The sequence below is a fragment of the Callorhinus ursinus genome, unplaced genomic scaffold (genome assembly GCF_003265705.2).
Source record: "Callorhinus ursinus isolate GAN/ISIS: 27379988/994484 unplaced genomic scaffold, GSC_fseal_2.0 scaffold16, whole genome shotgun sequence".
NCBI lineage: Eukaryota > Metazoa > Chordata > Mammalia > Carnivora > Otariidae > Callorhinus > Callorhinus ursinus.
In genome coordinates this window covers 533037-547674 of record NW_027397078.1, presented here as the reverse complement: position 1 = coordinate 547674, position 14638 = coordinate 533037, and the positions used below count along the sequence as shown (strand labels likewise).

Below are 14638 nucleotides of genomic sequence, written 5' to 3'. Positions count from 1 at the left end.
AAATGGAAGGGGCAGAGATGAGGAGAGAAAAGCCAAGGTCCTCAAGGAACATCAGGATGGGGAGTTTGGAGGCCAGAGTTTCCCCAGTGTGTTTGCGGGGCAGAGAGGAAACTATCCTGCCAGAAAACCTGGGTCCTGGGAAGGAATGCTACAAGTAAGACTAGAGCCAGATGGAGAATGGTCCATACACCAAGCTAAAGTAGTCTGGGCTCTATTTTACAGGTAGCAGGGAACCACTAAATAACTTTAAGTGGGGGAGGGGAATGATCAAAGGGAGGGAAACCACTAGGGAGGCCACTACATTAGTATACTTGTTCCAGAAGGAGGCTTCTTCCTGCCTGTCCCAGCTCTTGCAAGATCCTCCTTCAAAGCTGCCCTCTGTCTGAGCTATTTCAGAGCTCATTACTATGCATCTCTTTTAAGTTGGGTGAGATATGAATGGCATTTCTTATTCTGAATGAGACTCGTAATGTTGTACTGAAGTTGGGTCAGGGACTGGAGTAGAAGTAAAAAGTTGAAGTTTCATCCATCCAAGTCTTCCAGCTTAGAAGAAAGGAACTATGATACATCATTTCCATTTCTGTAATAGCATTGGGTGGCTTGGCCCCCCGGGGTCACTTGTCTCATATACGATCCCACCAGAAAAGAGGGGACAAGGGGAGGGGGGGAGAGGGAGAGAGAGAGAGAGAGAGAGAGAGAGAGAGAGAGAGAGAGAGAGAGAGAGGCAGGAGACAACTGCCAACATAGGGCAAAACCTGATTGTCAAGTGCTTTTCTGGGGCCTGTTCCAGATCACTGTCACTTATAGGCTTAGATTAGAGCTCAGCCCTGAAGTAGGGCTCCAGCCTAGAAGCCGGGATGGGAGGTGGAAGGGCCCCACCTGGGTCTTAGCAGTGGGAATTAACTCTCCCTGATCCTTAATTCTTTTGGCTTTTATTAGTGGCTGGATGTAACCTGAACCCTAATGCAGCTGAGAAGGGCCAAGAGCCAAAAGCCCTCCTTAAGCAGATACAGTATGTGCAGGGCCTGGGCAGGTTTCAGAACACTGCACATTTCTCCAGCCAAAGGCACAGGAAAATATGAAAATTACATATTTAACCCTTTACATCCAGAAGGGGGAGAGTATCTTCTTCTTGCCAGAACTCATAAGCAAGCTGGCTCTTGTAAAAGCCAGGGCACTCAGGTAGTCTTTTTCACAAAAATACCCCCCCAGCAGCTAGATACTCAAGTCAACTTCAAATATAAATTATAAGCTATTTCACCTTGACAGAAGAGTTAGGTAAAAGAACCCATGTGCCCATTGGCCCTTAGCAGGAAGTGAGTTCCATCTACACGGAGGGAGGGAGGGAGGGAGCAGACCAAGTTCTGGAGCACAAGCATCTTTGCAACATTCTGACTTTTAGTTCTTCACGCAGAAAAGTGGGTAGCACTACACAAAAGTAATGGATCTAGGAAGCAAATCTCCGGAAAGATGGGGCAGAAGACGGATGGGTCAGGCCCATATGCACACAAAATTAACCTTTCCTGAGAATTTCACGAAAGTATACTTGGCCTCATGGCTAGGGTTTGGGTCAGATAATCACTCGAAATCTGCAGAAGTCTCTTAATAATAAAGTGGCATTTTCCAGCCAGATTTGCAGTAAATGAGTTTTTGAAGCAACACTCCACTTCCTCCTTATTTTTTTTTAAAGATTTTATTTATTTATTTGCCAGAGAGAGAGAGAGAGAGAGAGAGAGATTGGGAACACAAGCAGGGGGAGCGGCAGGCAGAGGGAGAAGATGTGAAACTCGATCCCAGGACCCTGGGATCACGATGTCAGCAGAAGGCAGAGGCATAAGACCGAGCCACCCAGGTGCCCCTGTCTTCCTTATTCTAACATAAGAATCAGGATGAGAGTATGGTAAGGACAGGACTGAAGGCAGTCAAATCATACCAGCAAGCTTAACAATGCTTTTTTGAAGGTCACATTTAATGACCAATACTACTGTAGAAATATTAAGAATGATAATATCCACCAGGTTAATAATATTACACTATCTGCAGAATATAAAACTGCTAACAACAAAAATGCAATACAGACTTGAAACTCCAGAGGTTTGAGGTTTGCTTTACTTTGCCTCCACGTTCTGTTTTTCATATAGAGAAAACAATCCTTAAACATCTTGGCAAGTCAACTGATGTTTTTTAACAGCCTCAACCCTTTTAGCATTTCAAGCTTCATGTCTGAAATTTGGCGTTTTGACAGTTTCTTCAATTTTTTTGTTTGTTTGATTTGTGGACTTTCCCATCACTTGAAAGTCCAGTTAGACAGAAGGAAGTCCGGTCAGTAACACCTCAGGTGACCAGGCATCCCACAGATTGGAGGAGATAAGACAAAGCTATGACCAGAAAAGCCCATTAAATAATGCAGGCATGTTCCAATGTCTGTTGGAGCATGAGATTGTCTGGCAATTAACTAATTTCCAAAACAATCACAGATTGGTAAATTGTCTATGTTAACCATTACATTCCTAAAATAACGATTTGCTGTTTTAACTGATCATGGGCCTTAAATAAACAAATCCTTTCTTTTTTTTTTTTTTTTTTTTTCCAAACTGTCTATGGAACTTCTTAACCGGCTAGGCCTACAGACACCTGGGTCTTGGAAGACCCAAAACTGAACAAAAATTGGATGGCCCTCCTAATCCCCATCACCGATTTGAGACTTCTAGCTTAGTTACACTGGATTCATCTCTAACCCCCACCTCTCCTTCATTTCTTCAGATCCAAAGGGTATGTATTACCACTAACCTCTGGCAACTTGCTAATGTATAACAACAGCACATCACTAAGATGGCTGATTCCCTTGAAATGCCCCTCTGTATTGTTCAGTTTTGGTCTTTCTTCATTCGAACGCTTAGGTGGCTGGTCCTCTGCCAGGTGCTTTACCTTTAACACATTAACTCTGATCCTCCAAAACAACAAAATGGCTACGCACTTCCAATCGGAATCTATTCTATAGCCCAGTTTTCTGGGTTCTTCAGAATAACTGGCTTGAATCCATTCACCTTTACATTCCACCAATCTGCAGCAGTCCAGCAGGTCTCCATGGACTCATTTATCTCGCCACACAAACAGTCTGACATTGGGCAAGTTAACTAACCTCTCTATGCCCCAATTTTCTCATCTGTAGAATGGTATTGATAAGAGTTCCTAAGCGTTAAATTGGAAAGCCACTGTCTGGCCCGGGGTATGCACCATGAAAGTGTTTGCTAGAAAACAAATACAAATGACCGTTATGGAGCTCTGAGCTGGTTTCCTAGGCCATAGGAAGACTAGCTCAGTTCCTAGAAGAAACACTCAATAAATTTAATGAATGAGTGAACAGGTGGTGAATAAATGAACAAACAACACATACTCTGTCCTTGGGGAGCTCACGCTGTTAGTTCACCATGGGGTGAGCAAACTGACCTCAGTCTCCTGTCTGTGTCTTTAGGACACACAGCATGTATACTAACTGGAATGAATGCCTTTCTTCCTCCCCAACTTACCTAAATCCTATCTATCCCGCAAGGCCTAGCTCCAATTCTCATTCCCTTTTCCACAAAGCTCCCGGACCACATCAGCCCACAGTGAAATCTCTTTCCACTGAATAAATGTTGCTCTTAGATCCTATCCCATGGTTTTGGCACTTAAAGGTTTTTGTTTCCTGAGCTTGCAGTAGTGGCTCTCCTCAACAAAACTGTCACTTCCAGGGGATAGGTCTTCTGCGGTGGCTATCTCTTGCATTCTCTAGTTTAGAGCTAGGCACTTTACAAAGTACTCAACAAATACGTGTTGACTGGTTGGTTGATTGACTGATTGACTGGAGGCTTAGCTGAGAGCTCTTAGGTAGGAGCCAAACAAGGTTTAGCACAGACTTTCAAATTGTTGGCTGTTCAGACATTAGCCAGAAATCATGTTTGGTCTTCCAACTTCTGGCAGCAGAAGACATCCCATTAAAGTGTCCTGCCACTTTGCATCTTCCCAAAGATTCCATAGCTGCATACAATTCACTTTTTAAGTTCAAAATTCTCTTAGGAGAATTTTTGTTTAATAAGAGACACCTGTGGATGCTTTTTCTTTCTTAAATCACATATACACCTAGTATTTATATGAGATAAAGGATAAAATCCATCTCCCTCCCTCTTGGAAAAAAGGTGTGAGTTTTATTATTTTCATTTTGCAAAAGAGGAAAGTGAGACACGGGGGAAATGACTTGCCCAAGGATACACAACTTGAGTGGCAAAGCGAAGACTGAACTTCAGGCCTTCTGAATACAAGCCCGTACCCCTTACCCCTGATTTGAGCTTTAAAACAAAACAGAACAGAATCCTTCCTTTCACCCTGATCCCCGAGGGGCATGTGTTGGTAATGTTGTTGGTTTTTGCACAAAATTACATTTCCCTCATTTCTTTCTCCCTCCCTTTCTCTCTCCCTCTCTCCGCCACCCCCGCTCACTTTTCTCTTTCCTTTCTAATTTCTCTATTTCATTTCTTTCCCCCAACCCCCCCCCCCAGCCTCGTATTCTTATCCAGTCCTTTTTTCTTTCTTTTTTGTCCATTCACCTATGTAAACATGGTATCATGGAAAGACTCTGGGATTTGGAGTCAGACAGAAGTGAATTTCAGTGTCAGCTTTTCCACTTATGGTGTGTCTTAGACTCTATTACTTCACTTCCCTGAGCCTCAGTCCCCTCATCTGCACAATGGAGACATCAGTATCTACCTCAAAGAGTTACCACAAAAATTAAATGGGAAAATGTGTAGAACACCTAGAAGCAGAAGGATTTGTGACCCAGCGGGTCTATTACCGCTCCTGGTGCACCATGTCTAGGCCTTGACTCCCCTTTGAGTTCAAGAGGTTGCTGAGATCCAACCAAACTACACGGCCTCCCCGCAGTGAGGCACATGCTTGCCAGTGGAGTATCCAGGGCCTCGCCTGGTCCACTTTTCAGCCTGTTGTCTTGATACTTCCTGACTGCAAACTCAAATTAACACAGAGCTCCAAACTCTCAGTCAAGCCCTCCAAAGAACATGAGAATCAAGACCTTGTTACTCACCTCTGAGGCTCCAAGATGTCATCACTCACCCTCTCAGTCAGATAAGATGCCATCAAAAGCTGTCTACCTGCAGAAGTTTTCACGGGAGCCTTTACTTACATCAAACACAAGCCAAAAGAAATGGAAAACAGCAAGGCAGCTCAACAAAGACAAGGCTTTAGCTTGTCATCTTCTCAGAAGCAAAGACGGGGCTGCAGCCATGAGACTCTAACCCCTTTCCAGAAGAACTAGTTGAACCAGCTTTACTCCCAGGTCTACCTCATATCACCCCCAACCCCCATCCCCAAAAGAAAAAATCAATTTCTGATGGACCGTGAAAGGCAGTATAGGAGAACCATTCAAAACTTCCCTGCCAGAGGCTCAGGACGAGAGCTGAGCCTACAGCTGGGAACCTGCTGAGTGGCGTTAGGGTGGGGGCCAGAAGACGCCACAAAGGGTCTGTCCATCACTGGGCTTAACCCTTGATCTTGTCAAATTAGTCCCACCTCTCGCATTCCTCACAGATGTAACATTAAAAGACCTGAGTGAAAGTTAACAGACCATTCCACATGCCATCCCTGAGAACATACCAGGAAACGGCCACTTCTGGGAAGGTAGGAAGTCGTAGTGTGGAGAACCTCAGCGCACAGTAATAACGGCCGGCTGTTGGTCAGCCTTCACACTTCCACGGCCCAGACCAGGCAAGGATCCTGGAGCCCTTCACAACCCTTCAATAAAGCAGAGGCTCGCCCCACAGAGAGTCTGAGAAGAAACAGGAGGGTACAGAGAGGTGAAGCAGCATGCCAAGATTACTCTGCAAGTGGATAAAAGGGTATCAGCAAGGCGACAAACAGCCCGTCCTCCACTGAAACAGGATAGAGAGAGACACAGGGTGAGAAACTATCCCTCTGATCCAGCTATCAATTTGCTGAGTGTCTTCAAACTTTATCAACTTTAACTCTGTGAGCTTCTCTTACCCCTGCATGCACCGCCTGCCAGCCCCCCGCCCCCCCGCCCCACCGGAAGCATGGCTGAGCCAAGAGGGACAAAGTTGGTACAGCAGACTAGAAGGCCCCTCTGTGACCAAAGAAGAAAAAAAGTTGGGTTTTGGACAGAGGGCAGAGCAGCCAATGAATGAACAAAGAGGCAATGGCACTTGAATGAGCCAGTCCAAAACGTAGGCCTCAAGCAACTGGTGCTGATGGGTGGGGGCTGGGAAGCAAAGACTGGACAGGAAAGAAGGGCAGCCTGGATGCCCGGAAAATGTGTCTGCTACTAGGCAGTGCTCACTCTGTGACCCAGTACAGTCATAGACTTGCGCTGAATGAGGAGGGAGTGAGTGGAGGTGAAGTCAAAGGGGAGGGGTTAGTCACTTGGAGAAACCAAGTCATCTTGATCTTTGCAACTTCAGTGCCCGACCAGGATGGCTATGTGCCCAAGTAAACATGCCAGGGTGATGTGAGGAAGAACAGATCATCCCTTGCAAAACTAATTCCTAAGACAATCTTTCCATTTGGCCTGTTTACACTGGATGTGGCAAAGGGGCGTAGGGAGATGAACCTCTACCCCATCCCGGTCCTTGGAACACAATCTTTAGCCAGGAAAAAGAAAGATCTCAACTTATTCATTAGTGACTTAGTTGAAGTCCGTCTGAAAGGAATTTTCCAGGAGAGCACCAGGAGACAAAAATACTGGCTGCACAGAAATTGAGTGAAAGTGATCTAGGTACCAACGTAAGCAATCGCTGGTTGCAGGGTAACAGGTAAGCCTGGGGTTCAATTTCGGAGATAAATTGAACCATAAATACACTGTGTACATGCATCTGGTCCCAGCATCAGGAATAAGAACACAGTGGGCGCTGATAGTAGTAGAAACCTCAAACCCACCCAGGTCTGTGTAACAGAGATTCTAGAGCACTTGCCCCTAGCTCATGAATAAATTGTTCTCCAAGAATCCTTTTTGTAAATAAACAGCTTAGAGCTTTGGACAGCTTCCTGTAGGCAGAATATTATCAGTGGTGGTTGTTAGGTTCTGCAATTTCTTCAGTCATACCCCATGGATTAAATAGGCCTCTCCAGGGGTGCCTGGGTGGCTCAGTCGGTTAAGCGTCTGCCTTCGGCTTGGGTCATGATCCCAGGGTCCTGGGCTCCTTGTTCAGTGGGGAGCCTGCTTCTCCCTCGACCTGCCGCTCTCCCTGCTTGTGCTCTCTCTCTCTCTGTCTCTCTCTGACAAATAAATAGAATCTTTAAATCGCCCTCTCCAGAACTGCTGTGAACCTAGCCACTATCAAAAACACTGTGTCAGAAAGACACGTTTCCTAGCCTTCCACTGTCTCGTCTCCAGGCCTCTCATCCTTCCATAATAATGAGGATTAAGCTCCATTCCAATATACTCCCGGATCAGGGCTTTAGGAGCAAGAAAAAATATTTGCCCAACCTAGGTGACAAACTGGTGGATGTGAGGGGCCTACGGAGACAAGGCTGTGGGTGCAAGGCCTCCTGCAGAAGTGACTCTTGTCTTATAGACAGAAGACCTCAGAACCCAGGGATGGCAGCAACAGCAGGAGCTTTGCACTCCATGCCCATGGCGCTATGCAGGGAGATGAATATCTGACAGGGGGTTGCGACGCGGACTGTTAAATTCCTACGTAGGGGCTAAGTTGGAGACTATACGTCACATAGTCAGCATCTTCAATCTTGGAGATACCAATTTTTCTCAGAAGGAGAAAATTCAGCTCAGAGAGGTTATTCCTACAAATTCCAAGCCGAAACCTGATAAAAAATAAAATAATTCTGATGTTCTAAAGTTCTGATTTGGACTCTCTTCATTAAACGCCACTTCCTTCTTCTATTACACAACTTCCTTCTCTGTAGCTTTTTATATAAACATGTATGTTCCTTGAGGTCAGAGCTTATATCTTCTCTCTCATCTCCCTTTAGAACACTTCTCTCAACACTAGCCTGGGCTAGGCGTGGGGCCGGGGCAACTCTAAAACAGTAAGAGATGAAATGTGTCCCTCCCAAATCTATTACATGGCTGTCTCAGATGCCTATGTAGAGGCCTTTGGCGGGGTATGGCTTAGCAGCAGCAAAGCTCATCCACTAAATGTTCTGCTTGACACAGGGTCTTTGCATGGCATGGACATAACAGAAAGATCCAAAGTGGTCTTCAGCTGTATTGTTTTTTGTTTTTTTTTTTTAAAGAAGGGTCCTACTCAACCTTGGTCAGACGCCTCTCAGTTATTATATTCAGCTGCGGGCTCCATAACTCAAGAGGAACAGGGACAGGCTAGAGTGCATCCAGAGCGGGAAGAGGAAAAAGGACAGGAGGCTGGATCTCAGATGCCAGTAAGGAATAGCTGAAATTGCTAAGGCTCTTTAGCCTAGAAAAGTGAGACAAGGGAACAGAGTCTGTGCCTTTGGATCTGACAAAGAGAAAGCATTCTTGTTTCGTGTGGTCCCAGAAGGTAGGGCTAGGACCCATGGATAGAAGGTAGGGGGATGATGATTGCCACTCAACATATGAAAAACTTGTCTACGGTCTAAGCTTTCCAACCAGGAAATGGACTGGCTACGAAGGGCGTGAACTCCCCACATGAGCCCAGGACAACCAGCTCAGAGCTACTAGACAGAAGGCAAATGGACGGGTTAAGATTAAGACCAGGTGACCTCCAAAAGGCCCTCTTGACTCTGAGAATCCGTGATTCTAGGCCTCCTCTACGAACAGCATTGGATTAGCAGCCCTGAGTCAAGGCTGTCCTTTGGTGCCTGATGGGAGTGGGGAAGTGATTCACTTGCCTCAGATGGGTCAGCATCTTTTTCCCCCCTGGTTCTGAAGAAGCCTAACTACAAAAACTGTGATGTTCCCTCTAGATAAATCACTCCATAAACTCCAATCTCAAGCCCGGGTCTCTCTTTCCTCTTAAAGAAAGAAATTCCTGGGAGGGGGCTGGGGAGAGCAAAAGGGGAAATCATTTTCTTTCTTTTTTTTTTTTTTTTAAAGGGACAACACTCAAGCGTCTTCCAGCTGGAGTTGAATTATTTTCTTTGTCTGAGGTTTTGGAGGGGGAAAATCCTCTAACAGGCTTGGCCTTTTTCACTTTAGGGAGCACATGTGTGGATCTCAGTAGGGTACCAGGTGTATTATGACAGCCCAGCAGGCCCCGAAATAGTGTGTACCCAAAGCTCAGCCAAGAGTTACCAGACATAGCACCTGCCCTTCTTGCTCTACCTCCCTCCAACCCTCTTTGTGGCTTTCTGGATGGATTCCTACTCCAGGTCTCCAAATGCCTTCTCCTCTCTGGGAGAGTTGGGGAACTGAGACCCTCGATAAATCTGCTGATTCTAGAGGCAGATGAGGAGGGGATTCATGTAAGTACCCAGGCTGGACTAAGCTCCCAAGAAGCACGTCCCATGACGGTCCCTTTGTGAATGTCAAGCTCTGGTCTAGGGTGGGCCCAGCCTGTAACACAACTATGAAGCCTTCATAGGAACTACTGGCTCTCATATTCCAGCAAGAACTCAAACTCGCAGCCAAATTTACTGCCAGCCACAAGACGGCCTCAATCTGACTTAACCCACGTCCTCTTGAAATCTCAACTGCCTCTTTGTGTGCTTCTTCTAGAAATAAGGTCATGGTGGGGACTGGGGGTGGGTGGTGGGGAGGGAGCTAAAAACAGCTTAAAGAGCATGTCCTGCCATCTTCCTAGGCTAAAGATGGCAAACAGCATGAGAGTTTTCCCAATTCATTCTCACATCATCTTTGATAATGAAGATGGGACAGGTATGCCCACCCCCATTTAGCAAATAGACGTTTGGGTCTAGAGAGGGTAAAATGATATAGCAACAGCAATGCACAGTCAGCAGAAGAGGTGAAATTTCCTTCTCCTCCAAGCTACTCCCCCACCCCACGCTACTTTGTTCCAGGGCAGTAACTAGCCCCACTTGCTTCACTGTGCCTGATGGAGACTGCCACCAAAAATGGCCCAGGAATAGGGCAAATATGTAGGATAAGCCTGTCTTCTCCGCCCCAATTTTTCTCCTTCTCCTGCATCCCCACTGGTCTCCACCCCTTCTTTTCCCCACCCTCAGCCAACCGCAGGACACATTTCCAAGGACTCACAATAAGTATAGGAACCTCACGCTACAGGTCAGTAACTCTATCTCTGTCGGTCTGTCCATATGTCTGTCTTTCTATCTAACACACACACACACACACACACACACACACACACACACACACGTGCCACAAGAGGATACAATTTGAATCTCTAAGGCCTCTGAGAATTCCTCTTTGATGCAGAATCATTGCTGCCAGAACCTTGGAAAGGTCACCCATCCCCATAGAAGATCTTTTCCAGTACAGGGAGCCAACCTCATGGATGACTGTCTACACTGCAGAGGGGGACCCCTAGGTAGCAGACCAGATAAATATGATTAGAAGACAATCTCCACTTTATCCAAACAGGCCTCCTGGGCCAATGAGGTAGTATAAGACACTAACCAAAGGAATTAATAACAGCAAGGTCATGGGCCCAAGTCCCTCGTGGGTTATGTTTCTTTGGAAACATCACAATGCATAGGGAAATCATAAGCCATCCCTTAACACTTGGGATAATCAATAGCAGCTTTATTTTTTTCAAACATTTCCTCTTTCTTTCTCACTGAATTGTGAGAAGACTACACCAGTCTCCTAAAATTTGGGCAACTGAATTCCCCACATTCAAGGAAATCACAGGAGCCAGTAGGCATCGACCATTTCCCAACCTGACCATTTCCCGGTCCAAAGGTTCTCCCATGACAAATATGAGGTGGCCTTTCACACTCTAGGTGATCTTTTCCCACTAATCACCCTTTCTCAAAACCCTCCACTCCCGAGATGTCTCCACAAGCTATCTCCAAGCATGTACACCACACCAGACCCCAACTGGTTTTTTTTCCATGACACCAAAAGAAGTTCTCCAGCATTTCCCACCATGGTTCTTGCACCTTACCTCTCTCTCTGCCTGACCTGAGATCATCACAGTGATTTGGAGGCACTAAAACAATCCTCTCCTACCCCTGAGCCCAGACTTCAGCAAGGAGTGTCCACAACCCAGTTCCTCACCTACTGTGGAACCACAGGCTGGCATGGGAAGAGTCACTGGGGGAGCTGTCAAGACTAGATATACCCCTGAATGGTCCTGCCCCATGCCCCTTCACAAATGGTAGTACTACCAGAAGAATCAAGAAACTCTCCAAGTAGTAGAAAATAGGATAGACTTGGAGCCTCCCACTGACTCACTGTGTGGCAGACCTAGACAAGCCACTCGGCGCATCGCGGCCTCAGGTTTTCCATCCATTTCTCCACAACTTTCCCTGACTGCCTCACAGGGTGGCTGCAAGAAGCTAATGAAATAAGGGATATGGAAACACCGTATAAACGGTAACACTGTACGCAAGTGGAACAAAGCCTCACCTTCTTCAGTCCACAACCCTTGGGAGGAGGAAAGGGCCAGAGGTAGCATAAAAGATTGCCAACTGGGCTGTCACAGTCTTACTTAAAGACCCCCCACTCGAACCTCCTTATAGACATGGGGACACCTAAGCCCAGGGAGGGCAAGTGATGCACTCAGGATCCCAAAGCTAATGAGCGGCAGAGCAAGGACCAGAACCCAAGTTTCCCATCTGCCAATACAATTCTCTTTCTACGGCCTTCCATCCCATCCGCACCAGTGCGTGCCGACTGAGGTTATTTTTGAGAAGAAAACTGTATTGTTCTGAAGCATAAGGGGAAACAAAACTAAGTTAGAAAAATGAAAAGGGGACTAATGAACTATGCCACAGAGTGTCTTGGCAAGAAAAAAAAAAACCACAGGCAATCATTGCACTTAAAAAAAAATACTATGGCCCCTTTATATAATGTTGGGGCTAACCAGGTTATATACAACTGGCTTTTACTGTAAGGTGCCAGGCTAGTTGGGAGGGATAGGATAACTGATTTTACCCCTGCATACCCGAAGGTGTGTAATAATGAGTTTTCCTATAATAGGGGTCAACTGTATGTTCAGCGGAAAGGGAATCATTAAAAGGCACCCTGCCTCTCAACACACGAGTCACTTCCTCAACAGCTTGGCCAAGGAAACCCTCATCTACCCTCAAATAATCCCCCAGCTAGACCACAAATTGCTGGCTGCCCCATACTTAGTAACACCCCCTGCTATGCTCAGCACTGGCTCACAAAACAATCCAGGGCCATAGCAGTAAGCACTCTCTGGGGTGCTCCTCAGGATGGCTCAGCCCTGGGCAGAGGTGAAAAATGACTTCTCCAAGATAGGTTGTCTGGGCAAACTGTGGAAATTCTGTGGGTGGTGTAAGGAGAAAAAGAAAGGGAGGAACTGCCAGACTACTGAGGGGTGCATAGCCCATTCTGACCTTGGTGGAAAGAGGGAAGAGAGGAGTCTGATTAGAAGAAATTCCTGAAGGTCAGGATTCCCCTCCCCAAAATGGTTGTTTGAGAGTGTTCTTGTTTTCTTTGGTTTTTCCAAAAAAAGCTTATTAACTCCCTCCATAGAATATTGGAGGGAGAGTGCTTTAAGAGGAGATGTGACAGTGGATGACAAAGGCATCTCAGGCTGGTTCGAAATACATGACCAGTGTGGGGAAGGGAGAGTCGGATGGAGATATGGGCTGGTTATTGGCGTTTGGGGAGGCCAAAGATCCCAGGTTTCCCCGACAGCTCCTCAAAGTTTTGCCTCAGGTACCCGAGACTGCTCAAGCTGACTGGTACACCCCATGGCAATACCCCACGGTGGCGAAGAGTGTGGGCCCCAAGGCCTGAAGGACCTCTCCAAGTTAACCAACACGTCCAAGGCAAGGGGGAAATCAGCACAGGTTGGGGGTGGGTGGGTAGGGCATTGGCCACCCCCTGCTGAGACGTGACCTCCCTTACAAAGCCAAAAAAAAAAAAATAGTGACATTTGTTCCCCGCTGAGAAGCCACATCTTTCTATCTCCAGCCCAAACCCACATCTACAACCTCAACTGCTATTTGAGTGAGTTGGAAGGGGAAGAGCTTTTCAGATTTGAGCATTTAAGAGAAACAAACAAACAAAAAAAAACAAAACAAAACGGGATGAAGTTCGTCAAGTTCCTTCCCTTGGCAATCTGGCGCCTCAAGGTGATTGGCCCTACAAATCTCTCTTCCCGGTAACAACCCCCGCGGCCCCCACACCCCCTCACCCCTACTGGGGACGGCTCGTTTGGGGGGTTCTGGAGCACTCAGGAGAGCTCCTCTCCCCTGTCCTCGGCGGCAACTTGGCTTCCAGCAGATCGCAGCCTCCTAAAACAAACAAACCCTGGCGGCGGCAGCGGCAGCTCCAGCACAGCTGCGCTCCATGGCGCAAAAGTTTCCTCCACACTTCTCAACGTGCAGGAAATCTCGCCGGCGCTGGGGCAGGACTCGGGAGGGAGGGAAAGGCCGGGCCGAACCGGCAGGAGCAACGCCTCGCCAGCTGAATGGATGTGCGCGCGTCCGGCCGTGGGAAGTGAGGCTGACGAAAGCCACCAGTGCCTCATCTCCGTTCCCACACCAGACCCTCACCCTGCAACCTGCCCCGGCGGCACGACCCGCTGGTCGGCGGAGGGGCCAACGCTGCTAAGAGAGCTGCCAAACGGCGCTGCCTGTCCCACAGGGGCGCGGGAACTTCCAAGGAGAAACCCCCAACAGCCACCACTTCCTCCAGCTCAAACTGAGGGGCGCAGCCGCCCCCGACGTGGGGGAGCAAAAAACTGCCCCCCAGAGCCTCCCGAGTGTGTGCGCGCAGGGCTCTTAGCCCCAGGCCAGCAATGCTCCCATCCCGTGCTCCCGCCACCCGTCATGGGTGTCTGCGCCCGGGCTGGTGGCAAGACCCCTCCGTTCCGCTAATGCTCCACAGGAGGGCTTTCACCCCCAGCCCGGACCAAGTTTCAAAGTCGGTCGGAGGGCCGCGTTCCGCGGCAAGCCTGCGCACCCGCTTGTCCATTCAAAGTCGGGCACCGCTGGGACAGAGGCGCCAGTTCTTACCTTAGACACCGTGAGCGGTTCGCAGTGTTCCAGACCTCCCTTAAGGGTGAAGCCCCAGGGCGCCCCCCCTTGCAGCTGCACAGGGACGTACTGGAAGGACCCAGGCCGGTTCTCCATCCTCGGCTCGGCTCAGGCGCCGCGGGGCTCCTTTTCCGCGGGGGCTACGTTGCCTCCGCCCCCAGCAGCTCCGCCACCATCGCCCTCCAGCGCTACGCCACCCCGCACCGCCCTGCTCCGCCTACTCTCCCGGCTGGAGACGCTCGGGCAGCGGGCGAGCGCGAGGAGGAAATGACACGGAGCTGGAGAAAGGGGGAGAGAGGGGGGGAAAGGAGAAGGGAAAAAAAAGAGAGAGAAAAGAAAAGAAAGAAGGAGAGGCGGAGGGATAGCGCGTAATGGACAAGAAAACGGAGCAATGAGGAGGGGCAGTCAGTGGGACTTCGCCTATAGGATCGCTGGGGAGCGGGCGCGAGGCAAGGCCTCACATCAATTGTTACATTGTTTCATTCAAGCTGCTCCCCCCCCCCCTTTGGTCCTCCTC

General features: G+C 48.1%; 1 protein-coding gene across 2 annotated transcripts in view; it reads right to left on the bottom strand.

The window, feature by feature from the left end:
* The window catches only part of SHROOM4 (shroom family member 4), a 218882-nt gene extending 204533 nt beyond the window's left edge, over window positions 1–14349 (bottom strand). For both annotated transcript variants that reach the window (XM_073901797.1, XM_073901798.1), the window contains exon 1: window positions 14101–14349. In XM_073901797.1, the coding sequence (XP_073757898.1) occupies window positions 14101–14217 (117 nt within the window). In that variant the 5' untranslated portion in view covers window positions 14218–14349. The remainder of the gene's footprint in view (window positions 1–14100) is intronic.
* Between the last annotated feature and the right edge of the window lie 289 nt (window positions 14350–14638).